The sequence below is a fragment of the Pristiophorus japonicus genome, chromosome 8, assembly GCF_044704955.1.
Source record: "Pristiophorus japonicus isolate sPriJap1 chromosome 8, sPriJap1.hap1, whole genome shotgun sequence".
Lineage (NCBI taxonomy): Eukaryota > Metazoa > Chordata > Chondrichthyes > Pristiophoridae > Pristiophorus > Pristiophorus japonicus.
In genome coordinates, this window is record NC_091984.1 from 134,248,638 (window position 1) to 134,273,594 (window position 24,957).

The window sequence follows — 24,957 nt, forward strand, 5'->3', positions numbered from 1 at the left end:
CGTGGACCACTTCCCATATCTCGAGAGCCTCCTATCAACAAGAGCAGGCATCGACGACAAGATCCAACTCTGCCTCCAGTGCGCCAGTGCAGCCTTCGGTTGCCTGAGGAAAAGAGTGTTTGAAGACCAGGCCCTCCAAACTGCCACCAAGCTCATGGTCTACAGGGCTGTAGTAATACCTGCCCTCCTGTATAGCTCAGAGACATGGACCATGTACAGTAGACACCTCAAGTTGCTGGAGAAATATCACCAACGATGTCTCCGCAAGATCCTACAAATCCCCTGGGAGGACAGGCGCACCAACACCAGCGTCCTCACTCAGGCTAACGTCCCCAGCATTGAAGCACTGACCACACTCGATCAGCTCCGCTGAGCAAGCCACATAGTCCGCATGTCAGACACGGTACTCGCAAAGCAAATGTTCTACTCGGAGCTCCTCCACGGCAAACGAGCCAAAGGTGGGCAGCGGAAACGCTACAAAGACTCCCTGATAAAGTGCAACATCCCCACTGACACTTGGGAGTCCCTGGCCCAAGACCGCCCTAAATGGAGGAAGTACATCCGAGAGGGCGCTGAGCGCCTCGAGTCTGAATGCCGAGAGCATGCAGAAATCAAGCGCAGACAGCGGAAAGAGCGTGCGGCGAACCAGTCCCACCCACCCTTTCCCTCAACGACTATCTGTCCCACCTGTGACAGAGTCTGTGGCTCTTGTATTGGACTGTTCAGCCACCAAAGAACTCACTTCAGGAGTGGAAGCAAGTCTTCCTCAATTCCGAGGGACTGCCTATGATGATGATGTAGGGCAGGTTATGGCTTCAGACCGGCTCATGTTCTGGGGACACCAACTTGCATTGTTTCTATAAGGCCTTTAGTCTGGTGCCTCACTAAGAAACTGGAAGCTGTGGGACTACGTAGCCAAATCTTGGATTTTATCTGATGTGTATTCCAGCTCCTAAGGGAGACTCACTGAACTGATCTATCTCAAAAGAGGTCATAGGCAAGGTTGTCCATCCTGTTCGATTTCTGAATCAGTGGCGGCATCATTGGGCTAGCTCAGAGTGCTTGTTCCTGGCCTTTTAAAAGTATAGCTATTTTTCACACAGCTGCTATAGTGTTGTTGGCAGACTCACTACTGCACTCTAGTGTCTATCTTCAACAATGGCCTAACCAGTGGGATGTGATTTTATATGCACATAATGTGCACGCTCGAGGTATCTGGAAGGTATTTACTGGAAGATACAAGGGGCATCTGTCTCACTTGTCCGTTCCCGCAGTCCTGGTCAATACCAGCTTCAGCCTGGATACAATCCCTTGGGGCCAGGCAGAGAAGGGTGAAGGGCACCCTGATCGTTCTTCAATGACAGCAAAGCCCCAATTTAGATTAAGTTTGTGATGCTTAAAAACATACTTACAAACAACTCTCTTTCATGGTTCAGAACTCCGAGTCATGCAATGGAAGTGCTCTCCCCAATTTGTTAGCAAACGCTACCCCTTTATTGGGTAACTTTCCTCAACAATCCCCCTGATAAAGGAACCCATCCTCCTACCTTGAGTAACTCCCCACAAAGGTGATGTTACTGTCACTTATGGTATGTAAATCTCCTCCGTATTAAATAACTCTCCCACTCTTTCCCTCCCATGTGAGATTACGTTAACCCCTGTATTATGTAACTTTTCCCCTTGTAAGGAAACTCTTGCCCTTGTGTTCGATAATTCTTCATCAATTTAAGGTAATGCTAACCCTTGTATTATTATAACTCTCCCCCCACCCCCACGTCTTAGGTTATTCTCCATTCAGTATTAGGGAAGTCTTCCCCTGTATAAAGTAACTCCAACCCCCTCACTATATTATATGATTCTGGGTACACAACTATTCCCCCATGTGTTAGGTAACTCTTCACTCCTGGAATTGGGTATTAACCCCCTTCCCCCCCCCCCCAGATATTCAGTAATTACCCTGTGTCAGGTTACTCCCACCCACCCCAGGCTAGTGTACTGCCCCCCCCCCCCCTCAGTGTGTCCTCTGGGGTTATGAACTCTCCGCCGCGCCTCCTCTCCCCCCCCCTCCCCCCATACACACATATGTTAGCCAGCTTGTGCCTAGAATACAATTTACTGCAAACATTCAAAAGGGAACTGTACGGGTTCCGCGAGTGTCCAATATCACAATGTATCAAAGGTAGGTGGGTATCGAGGGATGCGTTACTGGGGTCTCCTGCAACTTCTTTGATTGTCTTCTGTTTTCGGAGAGGAATTTCCCAGAGTTTTCCCCCTCCCCTAAATTGGTCTCGGGTTTCTTTTTGCCTCTCCGAGGAGATTGAGTAACATATTGGTGGTGGGGGTGGGGGGAGGCTGGACAAGGGGTCATGGTGTGTACAAGTTGCACAATTACCATATGGAGCAGGCTTATTGAGTCAGCTGGCCTTTTCTTGTCCTTAGTTTTTGTATGTTCGCAGATAGTTCCCATGTGTGCTAGATACACTTTCCCTCTATTATATAATTACCCCATGTGGTGCCACCTCCCTTCTGTATTAGGTAACTTCTCCGATGTACGGTAACCCCCCACCCCCCCATGTTAGTACCCTCTCTCTTCCATTCACCACCACCACGCCCCCACCCGCCATGTTCAATAATTCTTCCTGTATTTAGTTTCTCTACTCCCCAAATCCCCTTCCCTTCCAATCCTGAAAACAAGCAAGTGTTTTTATCTTCACGTTTGATGCTGCATCCTATGCCTATCACGCTCTTGCTTTCCCAGTCAGACCAAGAAGCCAGTGTCTTTAGTCAGGCTGGGCTATGCTTGACGTATAATACAAAAAGGTTTAAAATTAAGTTTAGAATGAAACAAGGTTAGATTTTTAGCCCCCACTCTCCCAATAGTCCATTCCCAAAAGCCCCATTCTCCCATTAGTACATTATACAGAGATTCATTGAAAGCAAACATTTTCCAACATTCACACAACTAAAGTCAGTTGGTTCCCTTATCCCAGTGGCAAGAATCATAGACCCACATTTTTGTGGATTTGCAGCACTGTCAGAATAAGGGAGCTGGACTCGTCCTGCAATGGAGACAACTCCACTCCTGTAGGTGACCGCACCTTGAAATTGGTCTCCACCAGCCTAAGGCAGTGCAGAATGAAATGTATGGTTCTGACACACTGGGGTTGTCTGCAGCATTATTCTACAGAGGTATGGTCTAATTATAGAGTGCAGCAAATTACTGCTAGGGCAAGTCCATCATCATCACTCAGCTCCACACCAAAGCCAGCATTGTCAGTGTCTAGGACTGTTTAATGTACAATTGCAATCCTCCACTGCGTGCAGTAAGGGGTGAAATTCATGGGATGTCGCACTGCATCAGATTAGTGTTCTTCCACTTTGTAAATTCTAAAAACAGACTCCGCAGAATGGGGAAGGAGTCAGGCAAAAGGCATCAGTGATTAATTGACTGGATAATGGTGACTTGTGACACCGCCTCGCCTCAGCTCATCCGCTGCTGAAACCCTCATCCATGCATTTGTTACCTCTAGACTTGACCATTGCAACAAACTCCTGGCTGGCCTCCCATCTTCAACCCTCCATAAACTTAAGGTCAACCAAAACTCTGCTGCCTGTATCCTAACTCGCACCAAGTCCCGTTCACCAATCACCCTTGTGCTCGCTGACCTACATTGGCTCCCAGTTAAGCAACACCTTGATTTTTAAAATTATCACCCTTGTTTTCAAATCCCTCCATGGCCTCGCCCCTCCCTATCTTTGCAATCTCCTCCAGCCCTAAAACCCTCCCCGAGATATCTGTGGTCCTCCAATTCTGGCCTCTTGAGCATCTCCGATTTTAATCGCTTCACCATTGGCGGCCGTGCCTTCAGCTGCCGAGGCTCTGGAATTCTCTCCCGAAACCTCTCCTCTTCTTTTGCTTCCTTTAAGACTCTTCTTAAGACCTAGCTCTTTGACTAAGCTTTTGGTCATCTGCCCTAATATCTCAAATGGCTCGGTGTAAAATTTTGTTTTACTGCGTTAAAGGTGCGATATAAATACAAGTTGTTTTTGATGTTGTTCCATTTCCCCAGTGGGATATGGTTCTGTGTGCTACTGCTCCCTGGCCATGTGTATTCTATCTGTAACACAGTGGTACTGGCTAATCTCGAGCACCCAACTCCATTTCATATCACAACATGCCATGCAGGCAGCTGGGTACAAAATCCTTCAGGAGGCATTGCCTTTGTGAAAAAACATTGGCAAATCTTTAGTCCATTGTTTACTAGAGTTGCCAACCCTCCAGGATTGCCCTGGAGTCTCCAGGAATTAAAGATTAATCTCCAAGATACTGCTGCGAACAAAAAGCCTGGGATAAAAACCAGAGGGGCATTAACAATTGTGTTTTTTTTAACTAAGTGACTGTTTGTACGAATGATTTTCTCATCCTTCTGTACCTGGGTCCTCCGGATTCCACCCCCCAGCCGCCCAGAATTCCCGGAAGTGGGGCCCCGCAATTGACCACATTGATCCTGACCACGTTGTCCACTTAAGTCGCAAGCTGCAGAGCGTCTTGCTGAGCCGCAAGCTGCCAAGCCCTGAACCTCCGAGCCGCCCCACTGAGCCTCCCCACTGAGCCTCCGAGCCCTGACCCCCCACTGAGCCTCCGAGCCTCCCGCTGAGCATCAGAGCCCCGAACCCCTCACTGAGCTTCCGAGCCCTGAAACCCCACTGAGCCTCCGAGCCCCCCGCTGAGCTGCGAGCCGCCGAGACCTGAGCCCCCGCTTCCCTCCCGATGTGACTCCAGATATACATATATGTGAGTGATGCTTGTGTTAATCATGTTTGGGGAGTTTTGCACAATGCAACTTGATTGTCTTTTGTCAATAAATTTCATTAAATTTTTTACACTATTTCCATGTCATTTGGGTCAGTGGCTATTGTCAGTTACTAGGGATGCACTTGTGCTGGGGTAAGGGACTTTGGCTGGGCGAGGGATGCACTTGCCCTGGTGTAAGGGACTTTGGCTGGGCGAGGGATGCACTTGCCCTGGGGTAAGGGACTTTGGCTGGGCGAGGGATGCACTTGCCCTCGGGTAAGGAACTTTGGCTGGGCGAGGGATGCACTTGCCCTGGGGTAAGGGACTTCGGCTGGAACTTGGTGGCTTTTGCTGGATTGTTCGCGATCTGTCCTCTATGGCTTCAGAAGTCTGAATGGATCAAATTACAATTTGCAAAGTCAGTGAGAATTGGGCTGGGCGTTTCCATTTACACATTCCAAAGAAACTTCAGGGTGTGGCTTATCCTCCAAGGGGACCAATCAGCAATAGATCATGTGATAATGGAGAGCCAATCAGAGACATGGCAGCCATTTTATTCGTACAAATAACTGTCTTATTTTAAATGTACTTTTAACACTTTTGTTTATGAGTTATAAAAATATCGTATATGGGGGGGAAAATGCTGTTTTACATCCAGGAATCATCCATTCGGATAACGAAGAGTCTATTCGCTTTCCTATTGGCGTAGGAAGGCAGTGTGCCATGAGGAGGGACGATTTGGGCGACCAATGGCGGGGCGATTGGAGGTGAGAGGTCATGTAATAACACCTCCAAGAATATGTCCAACCGGAATTGGCAACCCTATCGTTTACAGGCATGCAATGTGTTCAAACGCACCCTTACATCACTTGCCTGTGATGGTATCAAGGCACATAAGAAATAAGAGTCGGCTATTCGAGCCTGCTCTGCCAAATCCACCTTGCTACACTATTTTAATATCCCTCCATATCCAAAAAAAATGGTGAAAGTCATGTGTCCTTATTTGGCCCTCCTGCTTTGCTGAAGTTTGCCAGATACTTGTCCATGAAGACACCCTCACCCTCTCCCCTCAGGACCATGTTGCATTGGCTACTGCTCATTGGTCAGCGCAACACGTTCAGCCTTGCGACTAACCTTGAATCCGTTGCTTTCCGCTTCCTGGAGCTTCTGCAGTCTGATTTGCCCATCGCAGGGGTTGAGGGTGGAGGGTGGGGCGAGGCAGGTACATTTACAGTGCGACCCCGAGCTGATGGTCTCCACCATGTACGTGTCGTCCGCCCCGGCGGTGCCTTCCTGGATCCGGCGGCAGGCGTCCCGGCCCAGGGGTCTGAGCACACACTTACAGCGGCAATCCGAGCCCTCAGACACGGCTTTCACTTTGTCATAGTCCCCTAGCAACTGGAGGCAAGTGAAGAGCAGGTCATAACCGTGTGTGCAAGAGAGAGGGAACACCATACCTGTTCATTGTAATTCAGCATCAATACAGGAAACCTGCAGTGTATTTATAGAGAGAGCTCTGTACAATCAAGCTAAGTAATGAGTGCACAGTTAAAAGCGTGTTTTGGGTCTGTTATATTTATATCTATTAATTCTGACTAACATTTTTTTCATACAAGTATTTTTTTAAATAATTGTGAAGCTTTCCTAAATCGAGGTAGCCTTAATGGTAAAATGGTGTCTGTTGCAGTACAACCAGATAATTCAGAAACTTGTAAGTGAACATTTGCAGCTTTGAAGTGTCAGGGTTCGAAGGGGCAAGAGGCGCGCCTCTCTCTCCAAAATACCAGCCCAGTATCGGTGAGAATTGACCCAGTTGTAATTGCATTTTTAAGTAACTGATGCAATGAATGGTGCTGCACAAAAACTAAAAGTTACAAATGTTTCTGCACACCACCATCAGGTTTGTTAGACTGAAATTAACCAGTATCTGAGCAACACCGTTCCTTCCAACCAAATCCAACAGACCAGCCCCTCTGCTTCTTTCCCTGGTTTTATTAAGGTGCAGCCACTGTTGTTAAAACATACTGCAGTTATCTTATTTTTGTTCCCCCCTCGAACCAGTAAAGCGCTGTTTTTCTTACCTCTGCCAGGATGCTGTCCTGTCTCTCGGACTCAGTTGCCGGTGTCGCGGCTACAGTCTCGTCCTTCAGTTCTTCCCAAACGCTTGGCATCGGTTTGGGATTTTTCCCGGTGGTGTTGTGCAGCCCGCTGCTCGCCGGCAGCCCTCCGCACAGAGCGAAACCCAGGACGAAGACTGCTCTCAAAAGCATCTTGGCCATCGGCACTCCAGCCCCCGCCGAAGGGAAGCCTGGTCAAGGCGGTGGCAGGGTTGCCGAATCTTAGCTGCTTGCCAGGAACTGCAGAAGGCGAATGCCAAACTTCACCCGCCCCCCCAAAAAATCGGCAAGACCTGAGGCACACAGTTAAAAGGCTCCAGAGAGAGTGGTTCAGTTCCTTCCCAAAGAGATGAGTGGGTATGATAAACACCAGTTGTGCAGACAATTCTGCATTGCCACACGCAGCAAGCTCCTGTGTGGAGAGAGCAACTCACTTTCAGTGTGCAGCTGAGTCGTGGATCTTGTAGCTTGCAGCTGAGTGATTGAATGGACTGAGGGAAGCTAGGAGGAGTTTTGCTGCCAATAGTCAGCCAGAGTGCATGGGAGGGCTGTTGGTCAGAGAGAACAAAATACAGAACCACAGAAGAGGTAAAGAAGCCAACAACAGTCTTATGTTCATTTATAACTTGGCAAAATGTGAAACTCATATGTCCAAATCTAGCAACGAATCAGTAAAGTGAGATGAGGAAAAATAAATTAGGACATATTTTTATATTCTTCAAGATGGATGGACATATGTTATGACGTGTAATAGCTTTTAGCTCTATTGTTCAAAGTTTTAAGTTCTGATATTTAAAATGTTAAAAGGATTCGATAGGTTTAGAAAAACTATTTCCTCTGATGAGGGAATCAAGAACAAGGATGTTGTAGTGTATGAAATGATACAATGAACTCTGTACTGTGAGCCAATGACCAGGTGTAACCTGGTCAGTCTTTAATGGTTTTCAGAAGTGCAGATACAAAGGTGAAGTTCAGGTTATATACCAAGCCCAGCACGAGTGTACCTGTGACCCTGGGACCTCCGATGGTAGTGCCCCCTGTTGGTGGGCAGACCTTATGTACATACATTACATCATTCCCCCCCCCCCCACCCCAGTTCTTGGCACAAGTCCATATTACAAGTTCAGACGGTCCGGAGCCCTTCGCTCCCTGGTTGACTGTCTCAGTACATTCCCAGTGCTTTCCGAGTCTCTTGCGTCTTGGGGCTCAGCGTTGATCACAATGGGTTCTTCTGATGGCTGGACGTGAGTTGGTTGGTCGTCTAAGCTCGCGGTGTCTTCATCCAACTGTTCCGGTTCGTCAGTGTGTCTTAGCTTGATTTAATAAATGTGTTTCCTGCACATCTGCCCATTCTTGAGCTTAACCATATACACACAGTACCCTCCTTATCAGTAACATTGCCCGAGAGGCACTTGGGCCCTTTGACCATGGTTAAGTACATACACTGGGTCATTTACAGATATATCGCATGACACTGTGGTGCAGTCGTGATACCACTGCTGGCGCTGACGTCGGGTTTCAACATGATCGTTAAGGATTAGAGAGAGCCTGGTTTTGAGGCCTCTCTTCATCTTCATCGGTGAGTGTGTGTGGCCTTGTCCTGTAACTGAGCAGTATGCGTGACAGGCGTGTCTGCAAGGAACCGTGAGTTACACATTTCAGGCTTTGCTTGATGGTTTGAACTGCCCGCTCCGCTTGACCATTGGACACGAATTTGAACGGGGCTGACCTCACGTGTTTTATGCTGTTGCGTTTCATGAACTCTTGAAATTCTAGGCTCATAAAACACGGTCCGTTGTCACTGACAACGATGTCTGGCAGACCATGTGTGGCAAACATGGCTCTCAGGTTTCAATGGTGGCAATGGAAGTGCTGGATGACATAATCACACATTCTATCCATTTGGAGTATGCATCCACCACTACAAAAAACATTTTACCGAGGAAGGGGCCCACAAAGTTGATGTGGATTCTAGACCACGGTTTGGATGGCCATGACCACAGACTGAATGGAGCATCCTTTGGGGCATTGCTTAACTGCATGCAAGTGCTGCACTGATGCATGCATGACTCTAAGTCAGAGTCAATGCCAGGCCACCAAACATGGGATCTGGCGATGGTTTTCATCATGACAATACTGGGATGCATTCTATGTAACTCCCGTACAAATCTCGCCCTGCCTTTCTTGGGCATTACAACACGATTACCCCACAGTAAACAGTCGGTCTGGATGGAAAGCTCATCCTTGCGACGGCTGTACAGTTTGGTTTCACCACCCATTTCCTTGGGGATGGTCGACCAGTCCCCGTTAAGAAAAATGTTTTACAACCGATAGGGTCGGATCCTGGCTGGTCTAGGTCTTAACTTGTTGAGCAGTGACAGGTAACCCTTCACTCTCAAAGGCACCTATGACCATGAGTAACTCTGCGGGCATTGGCGTTTCCACCTCCGGTGTGGGTAACGGTAACCGGCTCAACGCATCAGCGCAGCTGTTGGTGCCTGATCTATGGTGAATGACATAATCATAGGCAGATAATGCCAGCGCCCATCTCTGGATGCGGGACGACGAGTTGGTATTGATATGTTCCGAGAACAACGACATAAGCGGCTTGTGATCGGTTTCCAGTTCAAAGCGAAACCCAAACAGGTACTGGTGCATTTTTTTTTTAACCCATAAACACATGCTAAAACCTCTTTCTCAACATGCCGTAGCTCTTTCCACCTTGGACAGGCTTCGAGACGCTTATGCAACTGGTTGTAATTTGCCTGACTCATTGGCTTGCTGGATTACGCAACTGATCCTGTAGGACGATGCATCACAGGTCAATACTAGACGCTTGCATGGGTCATACAGTACCAGTAGCTTGTGGGAACACAACAGATTTCTCGCCTTCTCAAAGGCTCTGTCTTGAAGCTCACCCCATACCCAGTCGTCTCCTTTCCTGAGCAGCTTGTGCAAAGGCTCTAATACTTTGCTCAATTTTGGTAAGAAGTTACCGAAGTAGTTGAGAAGACCCAGGAACGAACGCAGGTCCGTCACATTCTGGGGCCTGGGCGCGTTTTTGATGGCCTCTGTTTTCGCGTCTGTAGGCCTGATTCTGCCTGCAGCAATCTTTGTCCAAGGAATTCGACCTCTGGTGCCATGAAAACGCATTTCGAACATTTGAGCCTGAGTCCCACTTTGTCCAGACGATGCAGAACCTCTTCCAGATTGTGCAGGTGCTCAGCGGTGTCATGACCTGTGCCTAGGATGTCATCTTGGAATACAACGGTCCTGGGGACGGATTTCAATAGGCTCTCCATGTCTCTCTGAAATATGACTGCCGCCGAACGAATGCCAAAGGGGCACCTGTTGTAAATAAACAGTCCTTTATGCCTGTTGATGCACGTAAGTTTCTTTGATGATTCAACCAGTTCCTGTGTCATGTAGGCCAACGTTAGATCCAATTTGGTGAATGATTATCCCCCGGCTAGCGTTGCAAACAGGTCATCAGCTTTTGGTAGCGGGTACTGATCTTGTTTCGAAACTCGGTTGATCGTGATCTTGTAGTCTCCACAAATTCTGACTGTGCCGTCGCTCTTTAACACCGGATTAATGGAGCTGACCCATTCATTAAATTCGATCGGTGAGATGACTCCCTCGTGTTGTAGCCTGTCCAATTCGAGCTCGACCTTTTCTCTCATCATGTGGCTTTGTGATGGATGGGCCTTGCGTCTTGGCCTAGGTGAATCTGCACCTTGGCTCCCTTGAAGCTGCCAATTCCCAGTTCAAACAGTGAGGTAAATTTGCTCAGCACTTGAGCACACATCATCATCCGCTGATGACAAAACTTTGATATCGTACCATTTCCCTTTTATTTTCTCGAGCCAACTCCTGCCGAATAAAGATGGGCCGTTGCCCGGGATAATCCATAACAGTAGATCATGAACCGTTCCCTCGTATGACACTCTTACTGCTGCACTACCGATCACTGATATGAGATCTTTGGTGTAGGTACGCAACTTCGCATTTATCGGACTCAGTTTGGGTCTTTCTGACTTGGTCTCCCACAGCTTTTCGAATGTCCTCTGGTTCATTATCTGTTGACTCGCACCCGTGTTTAATTCCATGGATACCGGCACGCCGTTTAATTTTACCTCCATCATTATTGGTTGGCTCTCAAATGCCTTGGGCTGCATCGTCAGATCCACGCTGAATTGATCATCATCCACGTGGTGTGTCGCAGCTCGCTTGCTCTGCGTGGACACATCTGCTGAAGATGCCCCTGTCTTCGCACACCCTCTGCATACATACTGCTTGAAGCGGCACTGATGGGGTCGGTGATTGGCCCCGCAACGCCAACACATTGAGCTCGGATTTGCGCTCGATGGCGGACTTTGAGCGGCTCCCGTTCTCTCATACGCAGTCGAGTAGGCCCTCGATGACAAACTTTGAGCGGCTCCCGGTCTTGGAGGCGCAGTCGAGTAGGTACTGCTGGCCGTCGATAAAATTTTGTGCACAGTACTTGCAGTGGAGTTCCTGTTTTGTCGCGATATCTGCTTCGTGCTTTTCTGCTTGGACATGCGAGCCTGGACGATGGTGATGACCTTGCTGATGACCAGCGCCTCTGCAGCAGCAGCTTACTTAAGATCGCCTCGTGGTTGATCCTGATCACGAAAAAGTTACGCAGCATGTCTTCCAATGCAGGCCCAAATTTGCAAGGCCCTACAAAACGTCTCAGGTCAGCAACAAATGCCGCTACGTCCTGGCCTTCCGGACTAACAAGCATATAGAAGCGATATCTGGATATGCAGATTCCTTCCGTGGGTTTAAGGTATTCCAGAACTAGAGCACACAGTTCTTTATAATCCTTTTCTGTAGGAAGAGTGGGTGAGAGCAGATTCTTGATGAGTGTATAGATCGTGGGACCACTGACGGTGAGAATAACTGCCCTGCGCTTCTCTGCATCCTTGTCTTTGGTTTAGGTCGTTTGTCACGAAATACTGGTCATGACGATCTGTGAAATCTCCCCAATCCTCTCCCTCATTGAATCTCTCGAGAATTCCAACAGTACTCGATCGTGCTGTGCTCGCCATACTTTTGCATGGGTCCATATTTGCCTCGTCGCCAGTTGTAGTGTATGAAATGATACAATGAACGCCACACTGTGAGCCAGTGATCAGGTGTAACCTGGTCAGTCTTTAATGGCCTTCGGAAGTGCAGATACAAAACATGGAACACGAACTCTTCCAGATCGCAGAAATTGCAGGCGGCCTGGGAGCCCATGAACCGACTTAAAAGCTTATTGCATGGGATTGCTCCATGCAACACCCTCCAGTTCAGAGGAATATTTACCTGGCTCGGATGTAACCGTGGAAGACAGGTAGGCAGTCGGGCTGAACAACCCCCTCGACCGCCTGCTGCCTGGACTGGGTGATGGCCCCCTTGGCCATGCCCAGGAGCAGTCCTACGAGGAGGCCTCCCGACCTGCCCGCCCCCTCCGCACAAGGTGTCAACAGCTCTACAACTCTTTTGTTGCAAAACAAAAAACAATTAAATCAAGTGCCCCCTTATTAAAGGAGGGGGGGGGGGCGGGAAACACTCCAAACAGTTTACAAGTGCCCTTTTTTGGGGGCACTAAAATCATAAATTATACAAGTGCCTCCTGGCGAAAATGGGAGGGGGACACTAAAGCCCGGCAATAAAACAAATTAAACTTTTAAACATATAAAATCAAATTAAAATTTGGTTGCCAAGGGTGATGATGCACTCCAGTCCCTCCGTTGCCCACCTCTCGCGGAAGGCCACGAGCGTATCGGTGGACACCGCGTGCTCCATTTCCAGGGACACCCTGGCTCGGCTATAACCGTGGAAGAGAGACAGGCAGTCGGGCTGAACGATCCCCTCGACCGCCCGCTGCCTGGACCGGCTGATGGCACCCTTGGCCATGACCAGGAGCAGTCCTACGAGGAGGCCACAAACCTGCCCGCTCCCCTCCGTACAAGGTGTCAACAGCTCTACAACTCTTTTTGGGAAAACATAATAAATTAAATCAAGTGGCCCCCGATCTGGGGGATACTCCAAACACTTTTCACGTGCCCTTTTTAAAAAAAATTTTTGTGTTTTTTTTTGGTGATTTTTGTGGGGGGTTTTTTTGGGCACTAAAATCATAATTTTTCAAGTGCCCCCTATAAAAGGGGAGGGGAACACTAAAAACCCGGCAATTAAAACAAATTAAACTTTAAAACATATAAAATCAAATTAAAATTTGGTTGCTGGGGGTGATAATGCACTCCAGTCCCTCCAGCACCCACCTCTCGCGGAAGGCCACGAGCGTACCGGTGGACACCACGTGCTCCATCTCCAGGGACACACTGGCCCGGATGTACGCACGGAAGAGAGGCAGGCAGTCAGGCTGAACGACCCCCTCGACTGCTCCTGGACTGGCTCATGGCACCCTTGGCCGTGCCCAGGAGCAGTCCAATGAGGAGGTCACCCAACCTGCCCGCTCCCCACCGTACAAGGTGTCAACAGCTCTACAACTCTTTTTGAGTAAACAAAAGAAACATTAGATCAAGTGCCCCCCGATCTGGGGGACACAACAAACATTTCACACGGCCCTTTTTTTTTTTGTTTTGTTATTTTTGGTGATTTTTGTGGTTTTTTGGGGGGGGTTTTTTGGGCATAAAATCATAGTTTTTTCTCCAAGTGCCCCCTATAAAAGGGGAGAGCGACACTAAAAACACCGGCATTTAAAACAAATTAAACTTTAAAACATAAAATCAAATTAAAATTTGGTTGCCGGGGGTGATGATGCACTCCAGTCCCTCCGGCGCCCACCTCTCGCGGAAGGCCGCGAGCGTACCGGTGCACACCGCGTGCTCCATCTCTAGGGATACCCTGGCCCGGATGTAGGCACGGAAGAGAGGCAGGCAGTAAGGCTGAACGACCCCCTCGACCGCCCGCTGCCTGGACTGGCTGATGGCACCCTTGGCCGTGCCCAGGAGCAGTCCTACGAGGAGGCCTTCGGACCTACCCGCTCCCCTCCGCACAGGGTGTCCAAAGATCAGGAGTGTGGGACTGAAGTGCAGACAGAATTTCAGGAGCAGCCCCTTTAAATAATAAAACAGGGGCTGCAACCTCGTGCATTCGGTAAAAACATGGAACACGGACTCTTCCAGACCGCAGAAATTGCAGGCGGCCTGGGAGTCCGTGAACCGGCTTAAAAATTTGTTGCACGGGACTGCTCCGTGCACCACCCTCCAGGCCAAGTCCCCGATAAATAGTGGGAGGACTCCCGTGTAGAGTGCCCTCCTCCGGACGGCAAGATGGTACGCCATGGCGTGTCCGGACGGCAGGCAAGGATGGCAAAGTTGAGAGTGTGCAGGAGCAGCCCGTACTGGAAACCCCTCCGCGCAGAACTGAAAGGCACGGAGAGGATTTCCTCGAGGCGGCTCAAGTTGTGAGGCGCCGGCTCCCGAGGGAGGTTCTGGGGTTTGGCGCCGATGAGGAATTCCGTCCGGTCGGGGGTCAGTTCAGACGGGATCTCCCCATGTGCTTGAGCCTCCTCGACACACCTAACGGAGTCAGGGCCCAGTGCTGTTTTTAGCGACTCGATGGCATCGGCCGCGCGGCGGGCAGCGTGTCTGGCGCCATCCAGCCCGCTCCTCCACCATCGAGCAGGTCCCTGACCCTGGTCACCTCACCAACCACAGCCCTCTCATCCGACTGCCACCTAAAACCTCGGTCGTGGAGGTACGGATTCCCGAGCAGCGGCTCCTGCAGGACAGCCGTCACTCCAGCCGGTGGAGAGCTGCGCTTGGTGGAGACTTTGTTCCAGACCCTGGTGAGTTCCTTGTAAAAGACAGGCAGCTCCTGGACGGCGGTCCTGACGCCCCCCACACTCACAAACAGGAGCTGCGTGTCGTAGTTGAGGCCGTGCTGCTGGCGGAAGAAATACGGCGCCAGCACAGGCCACCTAGGAGGGGGCTCGACGTAAAGGTATCTCTGCAGGGTCTGAAGATAGAAAGTCGCTAGCTGGGCGCTGACGCACACCAACGACTGACCGCCCTCCCCAAGCGGGAGACTCAAGACCGCGGCAGAGACCCAGTGCTTCCTGTTGTTCCAGAAGAAGTCCACCAGCTTCTTCTGTATTTTGGCGACAAACGCAGGGGGAGGGGTCAAAGTGACCAGCCGATACCACAGCATAGCGGCCACCAGCTGGTTTATGACTAGCGCTCAACCCCTGTAGGACAGCACTCGGAGCAGTCCTGTCCAGCGCCCTAGGCGAGCGGCGACCTTGGCCTCCAGCTCTTGCCAGTTCGCCGGCCAGGCTTCCTCGTCGGGGCTAAGGTAGACTCCCAGATAGAGGAGATGGGTCGTGCTCCAGGCAAAAGGCCTGAGCTCCTCCGGCAGGGAGTCCACCCGCCACTGACCCACCAGAAGTCCGGAACATTTCTCCCAGTTGATCCTGGCGGAGGATGCGGCCGAGTAAATCTCCTGGCACTCACGCATCCTCCGCAGGTCAGCGGGATCCTCTACCGTGAGGAGCACGTCATCGGCGTAAGCCGAGAGGACGACCTCCACGCTCGGCCCTTGCAGAGCCAGTCCCGTCAACCTCGTCCACAGGAGGCGCAGGAAAGGCTCCACGCAAATGGCATATAACTGGCCGGACATGGGGCATCCATGATGCACCCCTCTCCTAAAGCGAAGGGGCACCGTCAAGGACCCGTTAACCTTAATCAGACACTCCGTGGCGGTGTACAAAAGTCAGATCAGGGCGACGAAATGCGTCCCGAACCCGAAAGCGCGCAGAGTTCCAAACAGATAGTCGTGATCCACCCTGTCGAACGCCTTCTCTTGGTCGAGGGATAGGAAGGCGACCGACAGACCAGCCTCCTGGGAATGATGGATGAGGTCCCGGACCAGATGGATGTTATCGTGGATTGTCTGGCCCGGGACCGTGTAGGACTGGTCAGGGTGGATCATGTGGTCCAGCACGGCGCCAAGGCGAGCAGACATCACCCTGGCGAAGATTTTGTAGTCCGTGCTGAGGAGGGAGACCGGGTGCCAGTTCTTAAGGAGGCGGAGATCGCCCTTCTTAGGCAGCAGGACGATGACTGCCCTGTGCCAAGAGAGGGGCATCTCCCCGGTCGCCAGACTTTCCCCCAGGACCCGCGCATAGTCGACAGCCAGGACGTCCCAGAACGCCCTGTGGAACTCCAAGGTCAGCCCATCCAGCCCCGGGGCTTTTCCCCTTGAGAGCCGGTCGAGGGCGCCGGTCAGCTCCGCCAGGCTTAGCGGAGCTTCCAGATTTTCGGCGCACTCCGGGCTGACCTTCGGCAGGTCCTCCCACAAAACTCTACGCGCTTCCTCGCTGGTCGGCTCCGGAGAGAACAGAGCCCCGTAATATTCTCGGGCCCTGTTGATGACGCCCTCCTGATCCGAGACGAGAGAGCCGTCGTCGGCCAGCGGCGTCAAGAGCTGCTTACGGACACCCTGTCTTTTTTCCAGCGAGTAGAAGAAAGGGGAGCCGCGGTCCAGATCCCGTGGGAACCGGATCCGCGACCTCACGAATGCGCCTCAGGACCCGACGAACTGCAGGTCCTTCAGCGCGGCCTTCTTCGCTTCGTACACCGTCCGCAGGGCCGGGTCCCCGACGACTTGACCGAGACGGGACTCCAGGCCGAACACCTCTTTTTCTAGGTGCCCGACCCTGGCCACCCGCCTCTTGGTCGACCCCCTCGCGTACTCTTGACAGAAGACGCGGACGTGAGCCTTGCCCACGTCCCACCATAGCCTCAAGGAGGGGAAGCCCCCCTGCTTCCTTCTCCAGTCGGCCCAGAAACGACGGAACGAGTCCTGGAACCGCACGTCCTCCAGCAGCCGGTTGTTAAAATGCCAGTACGCGGACCCCGTCCTCGCGCGGAGCGAAGCGAGCTCCGCCCACACCAGGTGGTGGTCCGAACACGGCACCGGCCGCATGGAGGCCCCGGGACGCAGGAAACGTACGCCCGAGACACGTAAAGGCGGTCGACTCTGGACCATCCTACTCCAGGCCTCATCCAAGTAAAGGCGCTGGAGTCGGGATGGAGATTTCGCCAGACGTCCACCAAGTCGAAGGACCCGACCAGGTCCCTCAACTTCTCCATCGCCGTCATGCTCTGCAGGGCACCGGAGCGGTCCCTCGCCTCGAGGGTGCAGTTAAAATCCCCCCCGAGGACAATGCAGTCGCCGACATCGACGGAGCCAAGAAGAGCGGACACCTCTTCGAAGAAGCGCGTTTGCTGCGGGCCGGGCTGAGAGGCGTACACGTTCACGAGATGGAGCGGCATGTCCCCCAGGCAAACCGTTACGTGCAGCAAGCGGCCTGGCACGGGTTCCTTGACCCCCAAGATCTCCGGCTGAAAATGCGGGGCCAGCAAGATGGCCACCCCACAAGAAGTGGCGGTGAGGTGGCTCATGCGGACGTCTCGTTGCCATTCCAGGAGCCACGTGGCTTCGTCTCCCGGAACGGTGTGGGTTTCTTGCAGGAAGCACACCGCATATTTCCCCTCCCGCAGGAGCGAAAAATTGTTAAATCTGCGGTGTGCCTCTCTGCCGCCGTTGATGTTGAGGCTGGCTCTGGTTATCTTCATGGCAAAAGCAAAGTGCAACCTCTACCTAACTTATTGTGGGGGGGGAGTGGAGTCATTTGTTGACCTCCACTCCCTCAGCAACCCAGTGAGGAATGTTTTGAGCCGGCGCAGCTCAAGGCTTTGCGCCTTTGATAAGGGCCCACCCGCGGCCATGGTTTTAGCGGCGACGCGGACGGACGTGATGAGCAGCCCCGGCTCGGACCATCTTTCCCGGGCCAGATGGGCTCGGTTGCGGCGACCCTGGCTCTGGACCAAAAAGTCCCGGAGCTCCTTTACAGGAATGAGGGGGGACTCAGCGGCGGGCGCGAGGAGATCCACCCCCTCACTGGCGATGGACTCCAGATCTTCTCCCGTGTCCTCCACCGAGTCCCCATCCCACTCCGGGAGGTCGGCGCCAGCAGCCGGCCCGTCAACCGCTCCATCCGGCCCTGGCTCTGCCCCGATCCCACCCCCAGGATCGTCAGGAGTCCCCACTGGGCTCTTTTATTTGTGGTGCTGGGTAGGGAAGCGACAGCGGAAGGTGTTCCTCCTCCGCCCCAGGAACCGGGGAACATGGAGAGACCTGGTCAAAGAAATGTTCCAGGTCCTCCAATTCCCCCAGCTCCAAAGTAGGGGGCGAGGATTGGTGTTCTTCCCCCTCTCCGCCGCCACCCCCCGGCCCAGCGTGTGGATGTACATTAACATTTTTTAAATTTTCATTTTCTGCCGGATCGAGCAACTCCCGGGGGAAGTTGGATAATGGCTGGGCGGGCTCAGGTTCAGCCTTTTCGGCCCCGCCCGCCTCAGTCCCCAGGACGCTCGACCCGGCGGCAACGCATTCCTCCGCCGGCCCCAAGCCCCCCACAACAGGCAGATCTTCCTTGCCATCCCCGGGAGGCAGAGGCTGGGCAGCCTCGACTGTCTGACCCTCCCCGGGGACAGATTCCTCCCACCTACGGCGCAGTTTGGGGGCGCTGGTGGGGGACGCGGGACACGCGGCGGGCACCGACTCCTCCGCGGAGGGATGTTGTTCCCCCTCCGCCTCATTCGAGCGGCGCCTCCTTTTCTTCCTGGGGGGGCGCGGAGGCAGGGAGACCTCCATGTCTGCCAAGGCCTCCTGCTCCGCTCCCCCCTTTTTCTTTTCTTGCCCGCGCCCGAGCCCCCCTGCGGTATTGGTCGAGGGCACGGGCTCAGGGCACCCCGCGCTCGCCGGTGACAGGGTTGGGCTGAGCGCGGTGATTGGACTGTCTGGCGCACTGAGGGGACCCGCCTCGAGGTGTTTGGTCTTCCTCCGCGCCTTCTTTCCGCCCGGACGCTCTCCCTCTCCCCCACCGGAGGCCGTGAAAACAAAGGCCTCCGATGATGTCCGCGCACCTACGGCTCCCGGTACGCGGACGCAACTAGGGGGAGGGGTGGCGGCGGCGCCAGCCTTGGCCGCCTTTGGTGGTTTGGCGGCCTTGGAGGCGGGACAGTTCTTACGAACGTGCCCCACCTCCCTATAGGCATGGCACCGCACGCCATCCGACGTCCAAAAGACGCGGTAGGCAGTACCCTCGTGCACCACATTACAAGTGCCCTCTGTCGTCTCCTCCCACGCCAGCTGGACAAAGAGCTGCCGGCGGAAGGAGAACACGTGGCGCAGGCTGTTCTCCCTGAGGCCGAGCGGTATGGGGTTAATCCCTGACCTTACCTCCCCCAGTTGGTGTAGGTGAGGGAGGAGGAGCTCAGCAGGAACAAAGGGCGGGACGTTTGAAAGGATGACTCTCTGCATGGTGGCCTCGAGAGGGTCCACCGGCAGGAACGTCCCGCCCACCATGAGCCCCTTTTCAAGGGCCAGGGACACCGCCCACTCCGACCCCAGGAAGAACACCGCCTTCCCAGACATTTTGGAGGCTGCGACAATGGCCGAGGGGCCGACTACCCCAGCCATCGCCCGCACGCACTCCTCAATGCTCATTGTGGGGTGAGTGTAGCTCTTGACCCCGTGTTTTTTTGTAATTAATCTGAACGGTGGCAGGGCAGCAGGAGGTGCCGTGGATGTGGACGCCGCCTGCGCATACGTCTTCGCTGGCCCTGCCACCGGCGTGGATGGGGTCGCCGTCACGAGGTCCCTTTAAGTGCTACACCCACCCCAAAGTTACAGGCCTGAAAGGTCTTAAATAGGCCTCGTTGTTGTTTGAGTAGAGGGAGCTCTTAATGAGGCACACCTCTCCCCTAGTGAACGATTGGGGAGGGGCCTTGTTCCCTCTGCTCAGTTGTCTTAATTTAATTATTAATTAGGAGGAAAGGGGCTCTCAGAGAGAGAGGGGAGAGACAGAGAGAGTGACAGAGAAAGAGAGTGGGAGGTGGGAAAGAGGGAAGCTGTGAGGGCAGGTCTCCCCTCACAGTGATGGGTGGTTGTTGCTGGGGTGCACTCCCCAGATGGAAAAAGGCAAAGTCTTATGGATGGTCTTCGGGTGGGGGGAGAAGATGTCTTCACCTGGGGCAGCTGGAGCCACCCAAGCACACACTCCCAACGATGTTGATTGGTTTATTTAATGAGTCTTCACCCAGGCAGCTCCAGCTGACCCAGGCTAGGCAATGGGGGAGGGGTGCTTCAGTGGTGTGTGGGGTCTAGTTGTAGGCAAGATCCCCACACACACTTCCACACACACCCCCCGCGATGTTCCGGCCCTCGACAAAATCTTCTTTCCTCCCCCCACCGATAAAACAAAGTCTTTTCAGGGAGTGTACCAAAATACACCCACCTGTAGAGTGATGTTCCAGTCTCTCCCTCCTTCCACACTGGATGTTGGTAATATTCCCCCTCTCTCCAACTCTCTGTAGAAGTAATAAAGTTGTAGTATTTTCTGCTCTCCTCCTCTCCCCCTGGATGGTCAATTGTAGTAAGCCCCTTCCTCCTCTTCCTGGGCTGGTCTCAGGGTTCACAAAGGGCCTTCAGGTAGGAGCTACAGCAGGGAGCTCCTTCCCTCACTGCTCCAAGCTCCAAATGATTAGGCCACACCTCCAACAGCTCTACAACTCTTTTAGTCGGAGACAAAATTAACCAGTTAAGTCAAGTGCCCCCCAATCTGGGGGACACTCCAAACATTTTTCAACAGACCTTTTTTTTTGTTTTTTTTTGTTTGTTTTTGACTTTTTGGGGGGTTTTTTTGTGATTTTTTGGGGCAATAAAATCATACATTTTTACAAGTGCCCCTATAAAAGGGGAGGGGGACACTAAAAACACCGGCAATTAAAACAAAATAAACTTTAAAACATAAAATCAAATTAAAATTTGGTTGCCAGGGGTGATGATGCACTCCAGTCCCTCCGGCGCCCACCTCTCGCGGAAGGCCGCGAGCGTACCGGTGGACACCGCGTGCTCCATCTCCAAGGACACCCTGGCGCGGATGTACGTGCGGAAGAGAGGTAGGCAGTCAGGCTGAACAACCCCCTCGACCGCCCGGCTGATGGCCTTGACCGTGCCCAGGAGCAGTCCTACGAGGAGGCCCTCGGACCTACCTGCTCCCCTCTGCACAGGGTGCCCAAAGATCAGGAGTGTGGGACTGAAGTGCAGCCAGAATTTCAGGAGCAGCCCTTTAAATAATAAAACAGGGGCTGCAACCTCGTGCATTCAATAAAAACATGGAACACGGACTCTTCCAGTCCGCAGAAATTGGCCTGGGAGCCCGTGAACCGGCTTAAAAATTTGTTGCATGGGACCGCTCCGTGCACCACCCTCCAGGCCAAGTCCCCGATAAATAGTGGGAGGACTCCCGCGTAGAGTGCCCTCCATCGGGGACCCCCGCCTCCTCCGGACGGCAAGATGGTACGCCATGGCGTGTCCGGACGGCAGACGAGGATGGCAAAGTTGAGAGTGTGCAGGAGAAGCCCATACGGGAAACCCCTCCGCGCAGAACTGAAAGGCACGGAGGGGATTTCCCCGAGGCGGCTCAAGTTGCGAGGCGCCGGCTCCCGAGGGAGGTTCCGGGGTTTGGCGCCGATGAGGAATTCCGTCCAGACGGGGATCAGTTCGGACGGGATCTCCCCACGTGCTTGAGCATCCTTGACGCACCTAACGGAGTCAGGGCCCAGTGCTGTTTTTAGCGACTCGATGGCATCGGCCGCGCGGCGGACGTCGGCCAAATTTAGGCGCCGTGCCAGCGTGTCTGGCGCCATCCAGCCCGCTCCTCCGCCATCGAGCAGGTCCCTGACCCTGGTCACCTCACCAGCCACAGCCCTCTCGTCCGACTGCCACCTAAAACCTCGGTCGTGGAGGTACGTATTCCCGAGCAGCGGCTCCTGCAGGACAGCCGCCACTCCAGCCGGTGGAGAGCTGCGCTTGGTGAGTTCCTTGTAAAAGACAGGCAGCTCCTGGACGGCGGTCCTGACGCCCCCCAAGCTCACAAACAGGAGCTGCGTGTCGTAGTTGAGGCCGTGTTGCTGGCGGAAGAAATACGGCGCCAGTGCACGCCACCTAGGAGGGGGCCCGACGTAAAGATATCTCTGCAGGGTCTGAAGACGGAAAGTCGCGAGCTGGGTGCTGACGCACACCAACGACTGACCGCCCTCCCTAAGCGGGAGACTCAAGAGCGCGGCAGAGACCCAGTGCTTCCTGTTGTTCCAGAAGAAGTCCACCAGCTTCTTCTGTTCCAACAGCTCTACAAACCTGTGAGCATACTCACAGGTGCATACATTACAGAGGGGACACAATCTTAACCGTAGAGCTCGGCTGTTCAGGAGAGAAATCGGGAAGCAATTTTTTTCATAAAGGGTAGTAAAAATCTGGAATTCTCTCCCCAAAAGGCTGTTGATGCTGGAATAGTTGGAGCTTTCAAGATTAAGATCGCTAGATGTTTTTGTTGGGTAGGGGTATCAAGGGATTATGGAGCGAAGGCGGATAAGTGAACTTGAGGTTCAGATGAGCCATGATCTAATTGAATGGCAGATCAGGCCTGAGGGGTTTCATCGCCTACACCTGTTAATATTAAATCAAAAGTTTTAATAATTTAGTTAAAAATTGTATTTAAAATCATTGATATAGATAGAAAGCATCTATTTAACATATATGTCTCCAAACAACATGAAAATGAAAAGGAGTAGGTACATTTGTTTTAATGGGCCTAAATTTGCCCAGGAGTTGCTCCGTTTTTTTTTGGAGCAACATGATTTTTCTGGAGTATCTTAAAAATCCCCATTCTGCACATTTAATTAGCGCCAGTGTAAGTGAGGTAGGACTTTTTTTTCGTTTCGTTTTTTTTTCAAAAGGGGGCGTTACCAGCCATTTTGGCCATTTAAGCCAGTTTGGACAGCTAATTAATGCTCCAAACTAACTTAGACCAGTGTATGTGGCCACTTGTGGCCGCACAGAAAACCCTTGCGGAGAGTTAAGAAATCAGCGCAGGTAGCCAGAAATGGGGGCAGGGAAGCACAGAGGATCTTTCAAAGCACTAAACACCTTCACAACAACTAATACAGATCTTGTACTGTAACTTTTGCATAATTTACACATTGCACTATATAAAGCTTCATAAAATATGCACTTTTTAATATCATTTATATCAGAAGACAAAGGTTTCTGTATAGGGTATTAGTGAGGCCGCACCTGGAGTACTGCGTGCAGTTTTGGTCAGCTTACTTAAGGAAGGATATACTAGCTTTGGAGGGGATACAGAGACGATTCACTAGGCTGATTCCGGAGATGAGGGGGTTACCTTATGATGATAGATTGAGTAGACTTGGTCTTTACTCGTTGGAGTTCAGAAGGATGAGGGGTGATCTTATAGAAACATTTAAAATAATGAAAGGGATAGACAAGATAGAGGCAGAGAGGTTGTTTCCACTGGTAGGGGAGACTAGAACTAGGGGGCACAGCCTCAAAATACGGGGGAGCCAATTTAAAACCGAGTTGAGAAGGAATTTCTTCTCCCAGAGGGTTGTGAATCTGTGGCATTCTCTGCCCAAGGAAGCAGTTGAGGCTAGCTCATTGAATGTATTCAAATCACAGATAGATGGATTTTTAACCAATAAGGGAATTAAGGGTTACGGGGAGTGGGTGGGTAAGTGGAGCTGAGTCCAGAGCCAGATCAACCATGATCTTGTTGAATGGCGGAGCAGGCTCGAGGGGCTAGATGGCCTACTCCTGTTCCTAATTCTTATGTCCTTATGTTCTTATAAAACCATTTATGAATCAATTTGGAACAACTTTTCTAATTCAAGCAGCTTATTCTTTTTCTAAATCATTTAAAGAAACTCTCCTCCTTTCCCCCACTCCGATCAAAACTCTTTCCCTGCTTCCCCCGATCAAAACTCTTCCCCACCCCCCTAATCAAAACTCTTCCCCCCTCCCGATCAAAATTCTTCCCAACCCCACCCCCCCGATCAAAACTCTTCCCCCCCCGATCAAAACTCTCCCCCCCCCGATCAAAACTCTTCCCAACCCCCCCAATCAAAACTCTTCCCCCCGACGATCAAAACTCTTCCCAACCCCCCCAATCAAAACTCTTCCCCCCGCCGATCAAAACTCTTCCCAACCCCCCCAATCAAAACTCTTCCCCCCGCCGATCAAAACTCTTCCCAACCCCCCCAATCAAAACTCTTCCCCCCGCCAATCAAAACTCTTCCCAACCCCCGATCAAAACTCTTCCCAACCCCCCCAATCAAAACTCTTCCCCCCGCCAATCAAAACTCTTCCCCCCGCCAATCAAAACTCTTCCCAACCCCCCCAATCAAAACTCTTCCCCCCGCCGATCAAAACTCTTCCCAACCCCCCCAATCAAAACTCTTCCCCCCGCCAATCAAAACTCTTCCCAACCCCCGATCAAAACTCTTCCCAACCCCCCCAATCAAAACTCTTCCCCCCGCCAATCAAAACTCTTCCCCCCGCCAATCAAAACTCTTCCCAACCCCCCCCCCCATCAAAACTCTTCCCCCCCCCGATCAAAACTCTTCCCAACGCCCCCCCCCCGATCAAAACTCTCCGCCCCCGATCAAAACTCTTGCCCCCAAAGTCTCCCCGCACCAACCTGTTTCTTGTAGCCCTCAGTACAGGAAGGCAGCTGCCGGCCTGTGCGGCAGGCCACTCGGCCAGGGATAGGGCCGGTGAACATCGGGCTGTCCCTTCGGCCAGGGATAGGAGTGGCGAGCTTCGGGTCCCGCTCACAGCCTGCAGGACATATTGGGAGGGCGAGGAGCTACCATCATGCATGCGGACAGCTGCCGGCACTGTTTTCGGCGCGGGGCTGTAACTCCGCCCCCCCACTGCACTATATACGCCGCGCCAGGACCCGGGGAATACAGCAGAGCAGCCAGAATCGTGAGTACGTTTTTTGGCACCGGTTTGAGCGCACAAAATTGGTGCATCTAGGGTTAGTGCGCCGGAAAAAGGATTGGGGAAATTTGGGCCTATAGTCTTATCAACTTGTCAAAAATCTCCAAGTGCTTCAAAGAAGGAATTACATTGCAATTG

At 52.3% G+C, this 24,957-nt stretch overlaps 2 protein-coding genes across 2 annotated transcripts in view; one reads left to right on the forward strand and one right to left on the reverse strand.

Annotated features, from left to right (window-relative positions):
- Positions 1-7,065, reverse strand: part of LOC139268182 (olfactomedin-like protein 2B) — an 86,216-nt gene extending 79,151 nt beyond the window's left edge. The window contains exons 1-2 of the mRNA XM_070886233.1: positions 6,877-7,065; positions 5,930-6,193 (exon numbers count right to left, since the gene is read on the reverse strand). Of these exons, the coding sequence (XP_070742334.1) occupies positions 5,930-6,193; positions 6,877-7,065 (453 nt within the window). The remainder of the gene's footprint in view (positions 1-5,929; positions 6,194-6,876) is intronic.
- Positions 1-24,957, forward strand: part of LOC139269165 (cyclic AMP-dependent transcription factor ATF-6 alpha-like) — a 686,031-nt gene that overhangs the window by 446,240 nt on the left and 214,834 nt on the right. The window lies entirely within an intron of this gene.